The sequence below is a fragment of the Hyla sarda genome, chromosome 7, assembly GCF_029499605.1.
Source record: "Hyla sarda isolate aHylSar1 chromosome 7, aHylSar1.hap1, whole genome shotgun sequence".
Taxonomy (NCBI): Eukaryota; Metazoa; Chordata; class Amphibia; order Anura; family Hylidae; genus Hyla; species Hyla sarda.
Window position 1 is genome coordinate 162,991,340 of NC_079195.1, and position 18,879 is coordinate 163,010,218.

The window sequence follows — 18,879 nt, forward strand, 5'->3', positions numbered from 1 at the left end:
GCCCATAGCAACCAGATCACTACTTTCATTTTTGAAAAGGCCTCTGAAAAATAAAAGAAGCAATTTGATTGGTTGCTATGGGCCACAGGTCAACTTTTCCTCTGCACAAGTTTTAATGGATCTCTTCCATAGTGCTGAATATTTCTTATAAGATCTACAGTTGAGGACCAATAACAGAAAAACTGCAATGCTGGGGGACAGGTGTATAGTCCATAGAAAGCAGAAAGGACATGACAAAGCTTCTATTTTATTGACCGTTAGTGGTCAGGTCCCCCATTTTAACCGCCCCCCCACCAACTTACTTGTGTCCCAAGCCAACTTGGGAAGGGCTGCTAAGAATTTCAGGAGCATCAAAGAATTCGTTTTCATCATCTTCATCACTTAGGTCTCCCTTCCCTGCCCCGCAAGGGTCTAAGAGTAAAAAGGAAAAAACATACCATCATAAATATATCCTTACATGGGTAATGTGTGATAACAGTGTGCAGATTTGCTGCCTTTTTTAACCCAGCAACAGATTGACTGGATAAACCATGTATCAATTACCAGTAACTGTAACTGTGCGGGAAAACCTTGGTAATAGCGACCACAATATAGTTACTTTTGACTTAAAATGTAGAAAACAAAGAGACGGGGAAAGCAAAAACATATAACTTTAAAAAGGCAAATTTCCCTGGGCTGAGAGCTGCACTACAGGACATAGACTGGGGGGAGGCGTTCTCAAATACTGATACAGAAGGTAAATGGGACATCTTTAAATCAACTCTAAATAACTATACAGCTAAATATATACCAAAGGGGAACAAATATAAACAATTAAAACTAAATCCTACATGGCTGACAAATGAGGTTAAAAGAGCAATAAACAACAAAAAAATAGCCTTCAAAAAATTCAAATCTGGTGGGTCATCTATAACATTTAAACAGTACAAGGAGCTTAATAAAATCTGTAAAAATGTAATAAAAACAGCAAAAATTCAAAATGAGAGACAGGTGGCCAAAGAAAGCAAAACTAATCCTAAATATTTTTTTAGATATATAAATACAAAAAAAACCAAGGACAGAGCATGTAGGACCCCTTAATAATGATAATGGGGAGGTTGTCACGGGCGATCAAGAGAAGGTGGAGTTACTGAATGGGTTCTTTAGTTCTGTATACACTATGGAAAAAGGAGCTGACATTGGCCATGTCAGTGCTGGTAACACATCATATAATGTACTGAACTGGCTTAATGTAGAGATGGTACAAGGTAAGTTAAGTAAAGTAAATGTAAGCAAATCTCCAGGGCCGGATGGACTACACCCAAGAGTTCTTAGAGAGGTAAGTTCAGTAATATCTGTACCCTTGTTCATGATATTTAGAGATTCTCTGGTGTCTGGTATTGTGCCAAGGGACTAGCGCAAGGTGAATGTGGTACCAATCTTTAAGAAGGGCTCTAGGTCTTCGCCAGGCAATTACAGACCTGTAAGTCTAATGTGCATTGTGGGTAAGTTGTTTGAAGGACTTATAAGGGATTACATACAGGAATACATAGGGGATAATAGTATTATAAAGTGATAGCCAGCATGGATTTACTAAGGATGGAAGTTTCTGGATTTTGCCAAAGCGTTTGATACTGTCCCTCACAGACGCCTGACAGGTAAGTTAAGGTCTTTGGGCTTGGAAACTTTAGTTTGTAACTGGATTGAACACTGGCTCATGGATCGTACCCAGAGAGTGGTGGTCAATGATTCGTACTCTGATTGGTCCCCGGTTATTAGTGGTGTACCCCAAGGTTCTGTACTGGGCCCGCTGTTTAATTTATTTATCACTGATATAGAGGATGGTATTAACAGCTCTGTTTCTATCTTTGCAGATGACACCAAGCTTTGTAGCACGGTACAGTCTATAGAGGATGTGCATACGTTACAAGATGACTTGGATAGACTAAGTGTCTGGGCATCCACTTGGCAAATGAGGTTCAATGTGGATAAATGTAAAGTTATGCATCTGGGTATTAATAACCAGCATGCATCGTATGTCTTAGGGGGGATTAAACTGGCAGAGTCACTGATAGAGAAGGATCTGGGTGTACTTGTAGATCACAGACTACAGAATAGCATGCAATGTCAGGCTGCTGCTTCCAAAGCCAGCAGGATATTGTCATGTATAAAAAGAGGCATGGACTCGAGGGACAGGGACATAATACTCCCCCTTTATAAAGCATTGGTACGGCCTCACCTGGAATATGCTGTTCAGTTTTGGTCGCCTGTTCATAAAAGGGACACTGCGGAGTTGGAAAGGGTGCAGAGACGCGCGACTAAACTAATATGGGGCATGGAACATCTTAGCTATGAGGAGCGATTAAAGGAGTTACAATTGTTTAGTCTTGAGAAGAGACGTTTAAGGGGGGATATGATAAACGTATATAAGTATATTAATGGCCCATACAAAAAATATGGAGAAAAACGGTTCCAGGTTAAACCCCCCAAAAGGACGAGGGGGCACTCCCTCCGCCTGGAGAAGAAAAGGTTTAGTCTAAAGGGGCGACACGCCTTCTTTACCGTGAGGACTGTGAATTTATGGAACGGTCTACCTCAGGAACTGGTCACAGCAGGAACAATTAACAGCTTTAAAACAGGGTTAGATACATTCCTGGAACAAAATAACATTAATGCTTTTGCAGAATTATAAAACGACATCCCTTTCCCTTATCCCCTTACACCCTTCCCTTCAATTCCCTGGTTGGACTTGATGGATGTATGTCTTTTTTCAACCATACTAACTATGTAAGTTCAACTATGTAAGTTAGGGGCCGAGGCCCCTAATTTCACCCCCAAAAACCAAGAAAAAAAAAAAAAAAAAAAAAAAAAAAAAGTTATTGACTCGACTATAAGCCTTGGGTGGGAAATACATCATCATTCCCCCCCCCCCCCCATCACCCTCCAGACACCCGGCATTAACGCCCCCCATCATCATCACCCTGTCATCATCCCCCCCCCCCCCCACTCCTTCATCATCACCGCCTGTCAATCACTTCTTAGTGGTCTTCAACCTGCGGACCTCCAGATGTTGCAAATTACAACTCCCAGCATGCTGGGAGTTGTAGTTTTGAAACGTCCGGAGGTCCGCATGTTGAAGACCACTGTGGCCTTCGTCATCATACAGACCCCCTTTAGTTTTCTACTCACCTCCCCTCGGTGGAAAGGAAGGGTGAGCTGCTCCGGGCCATCTATGCTGTAGGCACCGTCCGGTGGGGAGGGTTAGTCGTTGCCTTGACGACGCACAAGGACGTTCATGCGCAGGGACGTCCCTGTGCGTAGTCGTCAAGGCAGAGTCACTAGTCCGGGGCCGGCCCGGAGCGGAGAAGAGGGCCTCCCGGTGAAGATGGACAGCCCGAAACGACCAACCCTCCCCACCGTATGGTCCCTGCAGCATAGATGGCCCGGACCAGCTCACCCTTCCTTCCCAACGAGGGAAGGCGAGTAGAAAACTTAAGGGGGGAGTGTGGATGATGACGAAGGCCGCAATGGTCTTCAACATGCGGACCTCCAGATGTTTCAAAACTAAAACTCCCAGCATGCCTGGACAGCCGATGGCTGTCCGGGCATGATGGGAGTTGTAGTTTTGCAACATCTGGAGGTCCGCAGGTCGAAGACCACTGGAGAGGCGGAGAGTTCACTCGAGTATAAGCCGTATAAACACAGACTCAATGTAGAAGCCTTTCTTGGCTGTATTTGAGCATAGGATCTCAGTGCTGCTTGGCAACAATGAAAGCCAGGCAGATTCAGTGCTGCATTTATTATGCCAATACTTTTTATCTGGGTTCTGCCCAATCGTTAGTATTCTAGAGAAGATCAAATTATCACACCTTTAGAAGCGCCAACACGAGTCTCAGCAGGCAGCACAGTTGCCCCACGGAAAGCCCGCTCCAAGTGGTTGTGCTGCTTTGCCAACTGTTCCAGGGTCTCTTCTAGACGTAACCGCTGATCTCGCTCATACTGCAAAGCTCTTTGCCAGCGCTTACTGTGACTCTCTGCTAAAGACATAAAATCTCGACAGGCCTAAAATGGGAAAAAAAAAATAAAAATTTAAACAAAAAAGAAAACAAAACAAAACTTTGGGGTTCACTGTGTGATAAAAATTTTGTTATCTATATTCTGTGGGTCAGTACAATTATGGCAAAACCCAATTTATATAACCATTTATGTTTTTCATAACAAAATACTTTTTTCCTCGTTTTGTGTTCCCTTGTTCCAACAGCCATAATTTTTTTTTGGTTTGATTGCATTGTGTGAGGGCTTATTTTTTGAGGGACGAACTGTACTTTTTATTGGTTCCATTTTCATGATTACATTTTTTATTCCACGTTTTGGACCAAAATTAGCGATTATGGCACTTTTTTGTTGTTCTTTTTACTGCGTTCACGGTGAACAAATAACATTATCATTATCATTTTTTTTTTAATCAACTGGTGCCAGAAAGTTAAAGGAGAAAAATAGAAATAGAAATATTGTCCTCCATACTGCCGGCAGTAAAAAAAATAAAGAGGTACATACCTTCCTCCGCTCCCTCGGCCACAGCGAAGTCCCGAAAACGTCACACTGCCCCTCAGCCTATCGCCGGCCGATTTGAGACTTCGCTGCGGCCGGTGATTGGCTGAGTGCAGTATGACTCGCCGACCACCGGCAACCAGGAAGAGCATCGCGGCAGAGACCGGAGTGGGTTACTGGAGGAGCGAAGGAAGGCATGTACCTCTTTATTTTTTTACTGCCGGCAGTATGAAGGACAGTTTTTCTATTCTTGAGTTCTCCTTTAAACAGATTTGTAAATAACTTCTATAAAAAAAAATTTAAAAAAAATCTTAACCCTTTCAGTAGTGTTTCAGCTATGCTACAGAGGAAGTTCTTTTCTTTTTGAATTTCTTTTGTCTGATCACAGTGCTCTCTGCTGACACCTCTGTCAGGAACTGTCCAGCGCAGGATAAACAAAAAAACAAATAAAACTAAAAACCTTGTTTTCCACCAGAGTACCCCTTTAATTGTAAAAGTCATTACAAACATGGCAATTCCTATTATGTATAGATTTGCTTCTTGATTATTTTTATTTTTTTTGTGATAATATAGGGCTTAATTGGGAAAGCAGATTGGGTCAGTATAAGGCTGGGTTCACACTACGTTTTCTCCCATACGGGAGCGCACACGGCAGGGGGGAGCTAAAACCTCGCGCTCCCGTATGTCACCGTATGCGCTCCCGTATGTCATTCATTTCAATGAGCCGGCCGGAGTGAAACGTTCGGCTCATTTTTGCGCCGTATGCGCTTTTACAACCGGACCTAAAACTGTGGTCAACCACGGTTTTAGGTCCGGTTGTAAAAGCGCATACGGCGCAAAAATGAGCCGACCGGACCGAACGTTTCACTCCGGCCGGCTCATTGAAATGAATGACATACGGGAGCGCATACGGTGACATACGGGAGCGCGAGGTTTTAGCTCCCCCCTGCCGTATGCGCTCCCGTATGGGAGAAAACGTAGTGTGAACCCACCCTTACTCGACACTCAGCCTGTGAGATCCAGCCTATGGCTGGACCTCATAGGCTGCCGTATATGGCAGACAGGAGGCTACCAGAGTTATCCTGGCCTCAGCAGCTGCAGCACCGTCAATCTCCTGCAGTGCATCACGCAGAGCAGGAGATCAATAGGATGTATGCATATGTTTTATTGTGGGGACTTATCTGCAGATAGGACATAGCATACGTCACATAGCGGGAAGGAGTTAACCCCTTAAATGCTGCGATCAGTAGCAGCATATTAAAGGCTTAATGACAGGTGCCACACCTGTCATGTGTCTGACTGGCCCTGCTGCATTGTGACCATTTTGTGCCCATTTCTCACAATGGCAGCTGAAGGCTGCCTTAGTGCCTGCCAAGGAAGATCTGCTTGTATAGCCCTTATACGGCCGCATTTTTTGTGCAGCCGATTTTGCTACCCATTAACTTCAATGGGTAGCAAAATCAGCTGCAGAGAATATGCAGCAGATGCTGTATATGTGAACATACCCTTAAGATAATTTTAAGCCTTGTTTTAATTTTAACCCCTTAAGGAAGCAGGGCGTAAATGTACGTCCTGGTGCGGTGGTACTTAACGCACCAGGACGTACATTTACGTCCTAAGCATAACCGCGGGCATCGGAGCGATGCCCGTGTCATGCGCGGCTGATCCCGGCTGCTGATCGCAGCCAGGGACCCGCCGGCAATGTCCGCCATTAATCCCTCAGGTGCCGGGATCAATACAGATCCTGGCATCTGCGGCAGTGCGCGATTTGAATGAATGATCGGATCGCCCGCAGCGCTGCTGCGGGGATCCGATCATTCATAACGCCGCATGGAGGTCCCCTCTCCTTCCTCCGTGCGGCTCCCGGCGTCTCCTGCTCTGGTCTGTGATCGAGCAGACCAGAGCAGAAGATCACCGAAAACACTGATCTGTTCTATGTCCTATACATAGAACAGATCAGTATTAGCAATCATGGTATTGCTATGAATAGTACCCTATGGGGACTATTCAAGTGTAAAAAAAAAATGTAAAAAAATGTAAAAGTAAAAGTAAAAAAAAAAAGTGAAAAATCCCCTCCCCCAATAAAAAAGTAAAATGTCAGTTTTTTCCTATTTTACCCCCAAAAAGCGTAAAAAACATTTTTTATAGACATATTTGGTATCGCCGCGTGCGTAAATGTCCGAACTATTAAAATAAAATGTTAAGGATCCCGATCCCGTATATCTCTTTAACGGCGTGAACGAAAAAAAAAAGTCCAAAATTCCTACTTTTTTAATACATTTTATAAAAAAATAAATAAATTATAAAAAAAATTATTAAAAATTTTTTATATGCAAATGTGGTATCAAAAAAAAGTACAGATCATGGCGCAAAAAATGAGCCCCCATACCGCCGCTTATACGGAAAAATAAAAAAGTTATAGGTCATCAAAATAAAGGGATTATAAACGTACTAATTTGGTTAAAAAGTTTGTGATTTTTTTTTAAGCGCAACAATAATATAAAAGTATGTAATAATGGGTATCATTTTAATCGTATTGCCCCTCAGAATAAAGAACACATGTCATTTTTACCATAAATTGTACGGCGTGAAAACGAAACCTTCCAAAATTAGCAAAATTGCGTTTTTCGTTTTAATTTCCCCACAAAAATAGTGTTTTTTGGTTGCGCCATACATTTTATGATATAATGAGTTATGTCATTACAAAGGACAACTGGTCACGCAAAAAAAAGCCCTCATACTAGTCTGTGGATGAAAATATAAAAGAGTTATGATTTTTAGAAGGCGAGGAGGAAAAAATGAAAACGTAAAAATTAAATTGTCTGAGTCCTTAAGGCCAAAATGGGCTGAGTCCTTAAGGGGTTAATACTTGTTTTAATCCTTTCAAGATCATTCGAATTTTGATTTCTGGCCTACGTTTTCTCTTCCTCCTTTCCTTATAAGACCCATAACATTTCTATTTTTTCATTGACGAAGTTGTATTTTTCATTGGCGCACTGATTATAACGTATTACGAAGCCAGAAATAGAAATATGTAGGGCAAAGTAAAAAAAATAAAAAAAATGTAAGCGCAATTTTATGGCTCAATTTTTTTTTCAGCGTTCACAATATGGAAAACTGACATGCTAACTTTATTATGGGTCAGTATGATTTTATGGTTAAAAATTTTTTAAGAGTACCTGCCACCATGTCTATTCCTTCATATTATGCTGCTGTTATGTTGCCCTATATTCATTACCTGCCCACCAGTTTTTCTTTTTCATTTTCACCCTGTAGTTCCTTAATAATCCTCTTTCAAAGCTTGCTCACTGCCTGTGAGCTTTCCTGGGCAGAAGTGGGCGTGACATCAGCTGAAGCCCGCCGAATAATACTTCTGCCCTTCCCTGTTCTATGCTGCACACGGGCGCGCGCATAGAACGGGGAGCACTGATGGCCAGGTTACTAGGATTCTCTGGGGGGGAAGGGGTGGTGTGTGTGTGTGGAGGATCACTTGTTCACTAAGCCTGTGGTGCATTCACTAAATGTCTGTGGTGCTTTAAGGAGTACTATGCTCCACAATGAGGTTCATACTGCAAGTCACGAATACGCTATTGCAGCAATAAGAAATGTAGATAGTAGTAGGAACTCGCCAGTATGAACCTCATTGTGGAGCATAGTACTCCTTAAAGCACCACAGGCATTTAGTGGAGGGTGTGAGAGACTCCCAAAAATGTCCAAGTTGCATTGAAGCGGTGATAGCACTGTATGGCGTATGGTGGATATGATAGACCCACCATAGCGCTATTCATTAACAGTGCATAACAATAAATAGAGAGCATTTAAGACCCCCGGTAGTGCCTTTTTATAGGATATTGGAATCCTGAGATGCAGCAGTTCAGCACACAATAAATTGCACTATAAAGTGTAATTTCAACCTTATAAAAGGTGTCAAAAAATGTATGTACTGAATTGAGGCAATATTTGTCAGTTTTGGACTCGCCCTATACAAGAGATAAAGCTCCTAGAAGAGTTTACTAAAGCTAGACAATATAGTGAGTTCTCTGATAATTTAAAACAACTATTTCTTTTCTTTCACACAATAAATTTTAGAGCATACCAATAAAGATTGTTTTTAGTGGGACCCTATTAAAGGGTATTTGTCCCCATGAAGGGTCAACCCTCCAAAGGGTTTGGATATTGAATTATTGTCCTGGGACTCACAAGGGATGAGTTTAAATTTAAAAGTGTTATGTCATTAGGGGTTAAAAGAAGTTGAGAAATAATCTATATGTATGTACATATTTTAAAATGTATACTTATTACACAAGAACACACATCTATTAATATAAAGGAAAGAAGCCCTGGCCTTAGTATGCTGCTAGAATACTTTTACTTCTTTGACCACACTCACATTTATCATAGCATTGGAAGTGATCCTGAACAGTGTTGCTCTCTCGTTGACCTGCTTGATCTTTTCGGAGCTATCTTGAGGAAGGCGCAGACTCTCTAACTCACTCAGAGAGCGTTGAAGGGCAGTTCCATGTTTCGCGATAAGATCATTGCATGTGCCCAGATCTTCAACTTTCCCTGAGAGAGCACGTAGGGTGTTGTGGACCTCTGCTTTATCAGTCTGAGAGGTGGGATCCTCGTCTCCAGAGTCATCTGTGAGTGACAATCATTATAATGATCATATTCAGTAGCAATAACCCAGCAAGTGCCTGTAGCATAAAGTCCTGCTCACCTGATTCTGCCTGCATTTTGACAGCCCGGGCCTTGGCCAGCTCTAGGGCTGTAATCCACCGTTGACGCTCCACTTCTGAGCTTGCCTTCAAGTGATATGTCTGGGCTCCACCATTCGAAATCACAAAGTTACAGGAATCTTCCACAGAGATGTTGGCTGTAGCCAGGTTTATCGTACCCCGACAGGTATGCCGCATTTCTGCCTTCGATCTGCAATTGGGGAAAAAAATATATATATATTTTAGTATTATTCTTAAAAATAAATAAATAAATAAAAAAAAAAAAAACACACACATATACACACAGTCACATACACACACACACACACACACACACACATATATCTCCTCTTAGGAGAACTTGATATTATAATCAACAAACTGATGTTCTACTTTTGCCCTGCAGCTTACTACATGTAACAGCTCAGCACTTGGCCACTGCTGCACCTAGTCACCCTTTCTCAAAAAAAAAAAAAAAAAAATACAAAATAAAAAAAGTTTCAAAACTACCCCTTTTCAAAGTGTGATTATATATTAGGCAAAACTATTACATGATCACATTCCTAATCCTGCACGGTCAGAGTAAATATAAAAATAAAAAGATTACATTGGATACGCCAAAACTGCTGAGTCATCAGACACCCCCCCAATGTCGGCGATCGCTGGTGAATTCACACCAGCGATCTGCCGCGATTCGGGTCACGGACCCGGAGATACACCCCCAATCACCTCTTGTGTCTATGGGGAGGTGGCGATTTAGTCACCCCCCCACCCCCAGGATCGCTGCCATTGGCTGGTCCAGCCAATATCAGCAGTCAGGGGAGGGGTTAACAGCACTGCGATTTGCCCCCATTTTTTTGCTTTTTTTCCTACCTATATATCGGTGTGTGAACTTTAATCACACACTGTTATAGATAAAGTTAACACGAAGCACACACTACACACTCCCCCGGAAATTCCTCCATTACACCGATAATGAGGCATGTCCACCCCGAAGTGATCCCGCGTATGACCGCCTTTACAAAGTGAGCCCGGTTATCGATCACTTTGGGGCCACATTTTTGGAGGCCTACATACCCTTCAGGGAGCTCTCGGTAGACGAGTCTCTTATCAGTTTTAAGGGGAGACTCCTATTCCGCCAGTATATTCCCTCGAAGCGGGCGCGGTATGGCGTGAAGTTCTACAAACTTTTTGAGAGTACCTCCGGGTACACTTACAAGTTGAGAGTATATGAAGCACAAGATTCCCGTATTGAACCCCCAGATTGTTCCCCCACTCTGGGTGTTAGCGGGAAAATCATTTGGGACCTTGTGCACCCATTGCTGGATAAGGGTTACCACCTTTAAGTGGACAACTTTTATACCAGCATCCCTCTGTTCACATCCCTTGCCGCCAGATCCACGTCCGCTTGTGGGACAGTGCGGAAAAACCAGAGAGGCCTCCCTCTAAATTTTCTCCAGACACCTATCCCCAAGGGTGAGTCCCGTGCCCTTACCCATGAAAACCTTCTGCCGGTCAGGTATAAGGACAAGAGGGATGTCCTTATGCTGACCACAATTCATGGTAACGGCAGCTCACCTGTCCCTGTGCGAGGTACCGCAACAACGGTCCCCAAGCCCGATTGTATTCTGGACTACAATCGGTATATGGGGGGAGTTGATCTTTATGATCAAGTCCTCAAGCCATACATGGCCATGCGGAAAACACGGGTATGGTACAAAAAAAAAGTTGCAGTACACTTAGTACAGGTTGCCATGTACAGTTCTTTTGTACTGTCCCAGTACGCTGGCAACACAGGGACATTCCTCCAGTTCCAAGAAGAAGTCCTAAAAGGTCCTGATCTTTGGTGACTGGGAAAGAGCAGGCCGGACTTCAAAACGAACTGAAGTTATAGGTGCCAGGATCGTCCCAGGCCAACACTTTCCAGGTGAGGTTCCCCCACACTGGAAAGAAGGGACGAACCCAGAAAAGATGCAGAGTGTGTAACAGGATGGGGATTCGGAAGGACACCACAGCTCAGTGTGACACTTGCCCCGATCATCCGGGCCTCTGCATTAAAAACTGCTTCATGGAGTATCACACTTCCAAGTAGTACTAAAGTTTCCCTTTTCATTTTAATTTTTCATAATTTGACCCCAATGTACCAAGTCCAGAGTACATTGCAAATTCTAACCCCTAAAGTGCCCCAAAAACTCATTAAAAAAAAATTTAAAAAAAAGAAAGAAAAAAAGCCTGATAAGGCCACTGGAGGTGTGTTACGGGGCGGGGGTGTTCTGCTTCTCCAGCTTATATGCTGCATTTTATTTACTCTAATTTATGTGTCAGAAAATGCTGGAAGTTGCATTTACTTAGTAGATAACTACAACACCCAGCATGCCCTGATACAGCCTATGGTTCTGTGGGTGTTACACAATAACCTTAACTGTACTATACAGTGCAACATGCTGGGAGTTGTAATTTTGGTTTGTCTCATCTGTGGAGCCATAGTCTGTGTCAAGGAATTCTGGAAGTTAGTAACTACAACACCCAGCATGCCCTGATGCAGCCTATGGCTCTGCAGCTGACCCGAACCAAAACTACAACTCCCAGCATGTTACACTTTATAGTTCTACAGTTTAGGTTATGGTGCAACATGCTGGAAGTTGTAGTTTTGGTTCGGGCGTGTTTGCGTGCATCCGTGGGGCTCTTGGTCGGCGGGATTCTGGGGGGGGGGGTGCAATTTAGTGCGGGGGGGCCCAGAAACCACTAAAAATAAAAAATTAGATAGCATAACTGGCGGCAGCACTTGTCAGTCCGCCCCTGTACAAAACATACATACACAGGCCACTGCCCCCTATATTATACAGTATATACATACATAGACACATCATACATACATACACACACCGGCCACTGCCCCCTATATTATACAGTATATACATACACATCATACATACACCGGCCACTGCCCGTATATTATACATACACACACACACACGTTACATAGACATCATACATATACATACACCGGCCACTACCCCCTATATTATACATTACATACATACAGACACATCATACATACACCCGCCGCTGCTTCCCCATCATACATTACATGCACAGAAATCATACACAATTCCACTCAAACCATACACATACACCATACATATGCACACATCATACATACACCCCCCCCCCCCCCAATCATACATTACATACATATACACCCACCCTTCCCGCCACCTGCATGCTCGGCCTCCTCACCTGAGCTTCACACTCACTTGCTTCTACATTACACAAGAAGCAGGGGGAGAGCGAGGACGAACACAGCTACGTGCACAGCTCCTCCCCTCCCCCGCACACAGCTCCATCCCCCTTCCTCCTGATCTGTCTCCACAGGACCTCATCTACTACGGAGAGGCTGCAAGTTTGCACGGGGAAAACAAAGAGCAGGGGGGAGGGGCAGAGGACATCCGTGCAGAGCTCCTTCACGTCCATAATGACTGCTGTATGTGAGGAGGACAGACTGCACTGCACGGGGAGGATTTCTGTGTGCGAGGAGGACAGACTGGGGCACGGGGTGGGTTCTCTGAGCAGCGGCCCGGGCTACTGAAATCAGCTGGGGCCCGCCACCCCCTCCATACACTGAGCGCCAGTGTGAGGTGAGTTTTCCGAAGTCGGTCCGGCCCTGCTAGCCCGATACAGGGCTAAATTTATGAAAAATTCACCTGCCCGGCGCCCAAAACTACTTGTCCCGGGCGTTGGGCGATAGGATTCCCACATCCCTGATTTTAAGGAAAAAAAAGTAAATCAATCATTTACACAACCAACTTTAACGAAAAGTCGTGAGGTGAGGTGTTAAGGCTCACTGTGAGGTGTTAAGGCTCACTGTACCTCTTCTTATTACATTCCTTGAGGGATGTAGTTCCAAAATAGTATGCCATGGGTTTTTTTTTTTTTTTTTGCTGTCCTGGCACCATAGGGGCTTCCTAAATGTGACATGCCCCCCAAAAACCATTTCAGGAAAAACTCACTCTCCAAAATCCCATTGTCACTTCTTCCCTTCTGAGCCCTCTACTGCGTCCACCGAACACTTGACATACACATGAGGCATTTCCTTACTCAAGAGAAATTGGGTTACAAATTTTAGGTAGATTTCTCTCCTTTTACCCCTTGTAAAAATTCAAAAACTGGGTCTACAAGAACATGAGAGTGTAAAAAAAAAATGAAGATTTTGAATTTTCTCCTTCACTTTGCTGCTATTCCTGTGAAACACACTAACTGAATGTCATTTTGAATACTTTGGGGGGTGCAGTTTTTATAATGGGGTCATTTGTGGGTTATTTCTAATATGAAGGCCCTTCAAATCCACTTCAAACCTGAACTGGTCCCTGACAAATTCAGATTTAGAAAATGTTGTGAAAAATTGCTGCTGAACTTTGAAGCCCTCTGATGTCTTCCAAAAGAAAAAACATGTCAACTTTATGATGCAATCATAAAGTAGACATATTGTATATGTGAATCAATATATTATTTATTTGGAAGATCCATTTTTCTTATAAGCAGAGACCTTCAAAAGTAAAAAAAAAATAAATAAATTAAAAAAAAATAAAAAAAAAATTGCAAAATCTTTGCTTTTTTTCATCAAATTTTTGCATTTTTAACCAAGTACTGATGCAAGTATCGACAAAATTTAACCACTAACATAAAGTAGAATATGTCACGGAAAAATTTCGGAATCAGAATGAAAGGTAAAAGCATCCCAGAGTTATTAATGCTTAAAGTGACAGTGCTCAGATGAGTAAAAAAACGCTCTGGTCCTTAAGGCCAAAATGGGCCTGGTCCTTAAGGGGTTAAAGGAGCACTAAACCTAGAAATGAGTAACACACTAGGGACAAGTTTATGTGTCTACTAATATCAGTCTGCAGGAATTTCTGCATAATTACACAAAAAATTGGTTCTTTACTCTTTCACTTCCACTTACAGTAGGTTAGCATCTAAGGCTACTTGTTCCCGCTACTGCCCATCAGTAGCGGATCCGTTGGAAGATAGCGGGAGAAAAATTTGTGCTTGGGACGTCTTTTTCTCCCGTGTAATAACGGGCACAAATAATGGATGTTCGAGAATCACATTCAAGTGAATGGGATCCTCTGTGCTCCTTATGCCTCCCTTTAGGCTCCGTTACAATAACGGACGATAATGGCTGGAAAAAAAAAAAAAAAAAAAAAAAGCCTTAAAAGGGGTAATCCAGCCCTAAGACATCTTATCCCCTATCCTTTGGATAGGGCACAAGATGTCTTAGGGCCGGAGTACCCCTTTAATGTCAGTTTGTAACGGAGCTTTATCTATAGTGTGAAAGTAGAGGTAAGGCTTAAAATGATAGTATGGGTCGCCCATACTACCCTGCTGGTATTGGGTGATCGTGTGGGTGACGCTGATCACAATGGAGTTTTTATTTTCTACACCTGTCGCACTGTTTTGGATTTATGAAAAGGAGTAATATGCAATTGGTAAGGTTGGTGCAATGGGGGAATTACCTAGCCCCTAAGTGCACTGCTGCACCTGCCAGGCCCAATAAAAAAACACCCCCAATATTTCTAACCTTTCTCAAAAGATCTCAAAGCACATAACCCTTGGAAGCTAGGTAACAAATACACTCAATTACAATTATCGACCATATCTCCTAAACAGCGCAAGTTTGTATAATTAAAAAACAATTGTAATTAGCATCACCCAGTACCAGCAGGTTAGTATGCACAACCCTGCTGTCAAGCTGGATGCTATAGGCAATTGCTCCACTGATCCTTTGACAAAGTTTGGGGAATCATAGAACATTCTTTATCAATCTCATGGCTTTATGCTTCAGTCATCCAGCATGTTGTCTTCATAGAAGTCCTGTGGATAGGGGATAAGTTGCCTTTCCACTGAACAGACACTTTAAATGCAGAGGAATAGCTAGCATAAGTTCACAACTGAGTGAGTGAAGGGGTTAAACCCATACTATCACCTGTAGGCGTTTATGGGGAATCCTGTCACATCTCTGCGACAAGCTGTGATCTCTCCAATGTGATAAAAATAGGCGAGTCTCCAATATCAGAGCGCAGGGAGTGCCAAGACCGGAAAACAGCAATAATATACTGGGGGCAGTCTTTAATCCAACCCCTTATCTTTCTTAACTCTATACCTAAAGAACCCAACATATGCTAGATAATCAGATAAAAGGTACTTCAGTGCCCAATGCACAATTAAAAGGGGTTATCCAGGGAAAAAAAACTTGTTGTTTTTTATTATTCAACTGGCTCCAGAAAGTTAAAGATTTGTAAATCACTTCTATTAAAAAAAACTCTTAATCCTTCCAGTACGTATGAGCTGCTGAAGTTGAGTTCTGTCTACGTGCTCTCTTATGACACCTGTCTCGGGAACTGTCCAGAGTAGAACAAATCCCCATAGCAAACCTCTCCTACTCTGCAGTTCCCAAGACAAGCAGAGATGTCAGCAGAGAGCAATGTTGCCAGACAGAAAAGAACAACTTAACTTATCAGCAGCTGATAATTATTGGAAGGATTAAGATTTTTTTTAATAGAAGTAATTTACAAATAGGTTTTAACTTTCTGAAGCCAGTTCATTATATATAATTTATTTTATTATTTTCAGAGGCCGGAAGAAGCGCACACAGCGCAAAATTGGCGGTAATAGCCTCACCTCTGAGCGCTATGCATCGTATGCTGCCCAGGTCTGCCGGAGTCTCTGAATAGGAGCTTCAAGTCCTAAACTGTGCGGTGAGTGCGGAAAGTTCTTTGTATTCTGTTGTTACAGATCATTAGATAAATCTATTTGCTACTTACTTCCAGCACCATCAAGACTCTTTATCTGTGTATCCAGTGCTGTATCATCCTCCTAATCGCGGACCAGCTCGCTTAACACCTGATGTGCTAATACTAGTGGTGCCATTCCACAGAGCCATTTACACACACACACACATAATATAAATATTATATATATATATATATATATATATATATATATATATATATATATATATATATATATATATATATATATTTTACACACATACATACATATAATATACACACACACATTAATATATTATATATATATATATATATATATATATATATATATATATATATATATATATGTGTGTGTGTGTATATATATATATATATATATACACACACACATACATACACATATATATATATATATATATATTATATATTTATTTATTTATTTATTAGGGATCAACCGATTATCGGTATGGCCGATATTATCGGCCGATAATCCCGATTTTGGGCATTATCGGTATCGGCAATTATCTTGCCGATAAGCCGATAATGCCCCGCCCCCCGCACCGCCCCCACCGCGACCGCCACCCCCTCGACCCGCCGCACCGCACCCCCGACCAACCGCACCGCGTCGCACCCCCCACCGTGATGCTAGGCGGTATACCGGTATGGATTTTTTCCCATACCGCTATACCGGTCGGGCCCCTCCCCCACCCTCCGAGTCAATAAAAAAATTAAACTTACCCGTAATGGGGGTGGTCCAAGCCATCCTTCCTTCATGTAGTGCCCGGGGGCGTTCCGGATGGAGGGTGGTCCGGGCTGTCCTTCTCCCCTCAGGGCAGGCTCCGGCCTAGTACGCTGCATAGACGCCACTGCGCACGGGCGTCACTGCGCAGCGATGTCTATGCAGCGTACTAGGCCGGAGCCTGCCCGGAGTGGAGAAGATGACCGCCGGAGAAGAGGGACAGCCCGGACCGGACCACCCTCCACCAGAACGCCTCCGGACACTACATGAACGATGGATGGATGGCCGGGAGCACCCTGGCAGGTAGGGGAGAGAAGCGGGTGGTGGCGGCGGCAGCCTATGGCCCCGCAAAAGCCACTGCAGATCATTGATTTAAAGCGCCCGCTTTAAATCAATGATCTGCAGCGGTGTCGCAGGGGGTTAAATAGCCGATAACTTATACCGGAATATCGGTATAAGTTATCGGCTATCGGCCCTAACCTGCACCGATTATCGGTATCGGCCCTAAAAAACCGATAGCGGTCGAATGAATATATTATATAATATATATATATATATAAATAAAAACATTTTGTTTCCTGGAATATCCCTTTAAAAGTAATTTGTGTTCTGGGCTTCACACTCGTGCTCATGATTACAATACATACATGTATGGCAGACAAAATAAACACATCGGTCAGATTTGTGCCCATAACCGCGACGGAGGGCACGCCTTTAGTGGGCAAAAAACTAACCTAGTAGGAAATAACAGAATTAATAATCATGATGCCAATACCACAACCCAAACACAAAACCCCAATTTTAGCCTCTAATTTGAGACAGAGAATCTGCGAAACTAGCTGGCCTAGTAATCGATGCCTGGTACCGGAGAGCTGTGGTAGTCCTTCCCACTCTGTAATAAACGAGCCGGCACTAAAACAAAGATCAAACTGACACACAAGTAAATAAATGCCTCTAACATACTTGCCTATGACATCAAGGTAAGAGGGAAACCAATAAATACATGTCAGGCATAGTATGAAACTATCCAGTCCCTGCTATTAGGCGGAAAATATAAACTGTTAGAAAAATGACACAACAAGAGATATCTGAGAGACCTTGGTGAAAATAACCTTGTGGCGCCATATCGCCTGTAAATCAAACTACCCTCGAATAAGCACTAGGGATCGACCGATATCGGTTTTTTAGGGCCGATAGCCGATAACTTATACCGATATTCCGGTATAAGTTATCGGCTATTTAACCCCCTGCGACACCGCTGCAGATCATTGATTTAAAGCGGGCGTTTTAAATCAATGATCTGCAGTGGCTTTTGCGGGGCCATAGGCTGCCGCCGCCACCACCCGATTCTCTCCCCCTACCTGTCAGGGTGATCCGGGCCATCTATCCATCGTTCCTGTAGCGTCCGGGGGCGTTCCGGGTGGAGGGTGGTCCGGTCCGGGCTGTCCTTCTCCGGCGGTCATCTTCTCCACTCCGGGCAGGCTCCGGCCTAGTACGCTGCATAGACGTCGCTGCGCAGTGACGCCCGTGCGCAGCGACGCACCCGACGTCACGGCGTAGCGGCGTCTATGCAGCTTACTAGGCCGGAGCCTGCCCGGAGTGGAGAAGAAGACCGTGGGAGAAGGACAGCCCGGACCGGACCACCCTCCACCCGGAACGCCCCCGGACGCTACAGGAACGATGGATGGATGGCCCGGACCACCCCCATTACGGGTAAGTTAAATTTTTTTCTTGACTGGGAGGGTGGGGGAGGGGCCCGACCGGTATAGCGGTATGGGAAAAAATCCATACCGGTATACCGCCTAGCATCACGGTGGGGGGTTCGGTGCGGCGGGTCGAGGGGGGTGGCGGTCGCGGTGCGGTGGGGGCGGTGCGGGGGGCGGGGCATTATCGGCTTATCGGCAAGATAATTGCCGATACCGATAATGCCCAAAATCGTGATTATCGGCCGATAATATCGGCCATACCGATAATCGGTCGATCCCTAATAAGCACCTTGCCTGAAGGCTAAATCATACCTTAACCCCTTAAGGACCGGAGGTTTTTCCGTTTTTGCATTTTCGTTTTTTGCTCCTTGCCTTTAAAAAATCATAACTCTTTCAAA

The 18,879-nt window shown here is 43.6% G+C and overlaps 1 protein-coding gene across 2 annotated transcripts in view; it reads right to left on the minus strand.

Annotated features, from left to right (window-relative positions):
- OSBP (oxysterol binding protein) overlaps window positions 1–18,879 on the minus strand; it is a 138,601-nt gene that overhangs the window by 91,497 nt on the left and 28,225 nt on the right. For both annotated transcript variants that reach the window (XM_056531168.1, XM_056531165.1), the window contains exons 2-5: window positions 9,251–9,459; window positions 8,921–9,171; window positions 3,849–4,041; window positions 303–411 (exon numbers count right to left, since the gene is read on the minus strand). In XM_056531168.1, coding sequence (XP_056387143.1) covers window positions 303–411; window positions 3,849–4,041; window positions 8,921–9,171; window positions 9,251–9,446 — 749 coding nt within the window. In that variant the 5' untranslated portion in view covers window positions 9,447–9,459. The remainder of the gene's footprint in view (window positions 1–302; window positions 412–3,848; window positions 4,042–8,920; window positions 9,172–9,250; window positions 9,460–18,879) is intronic.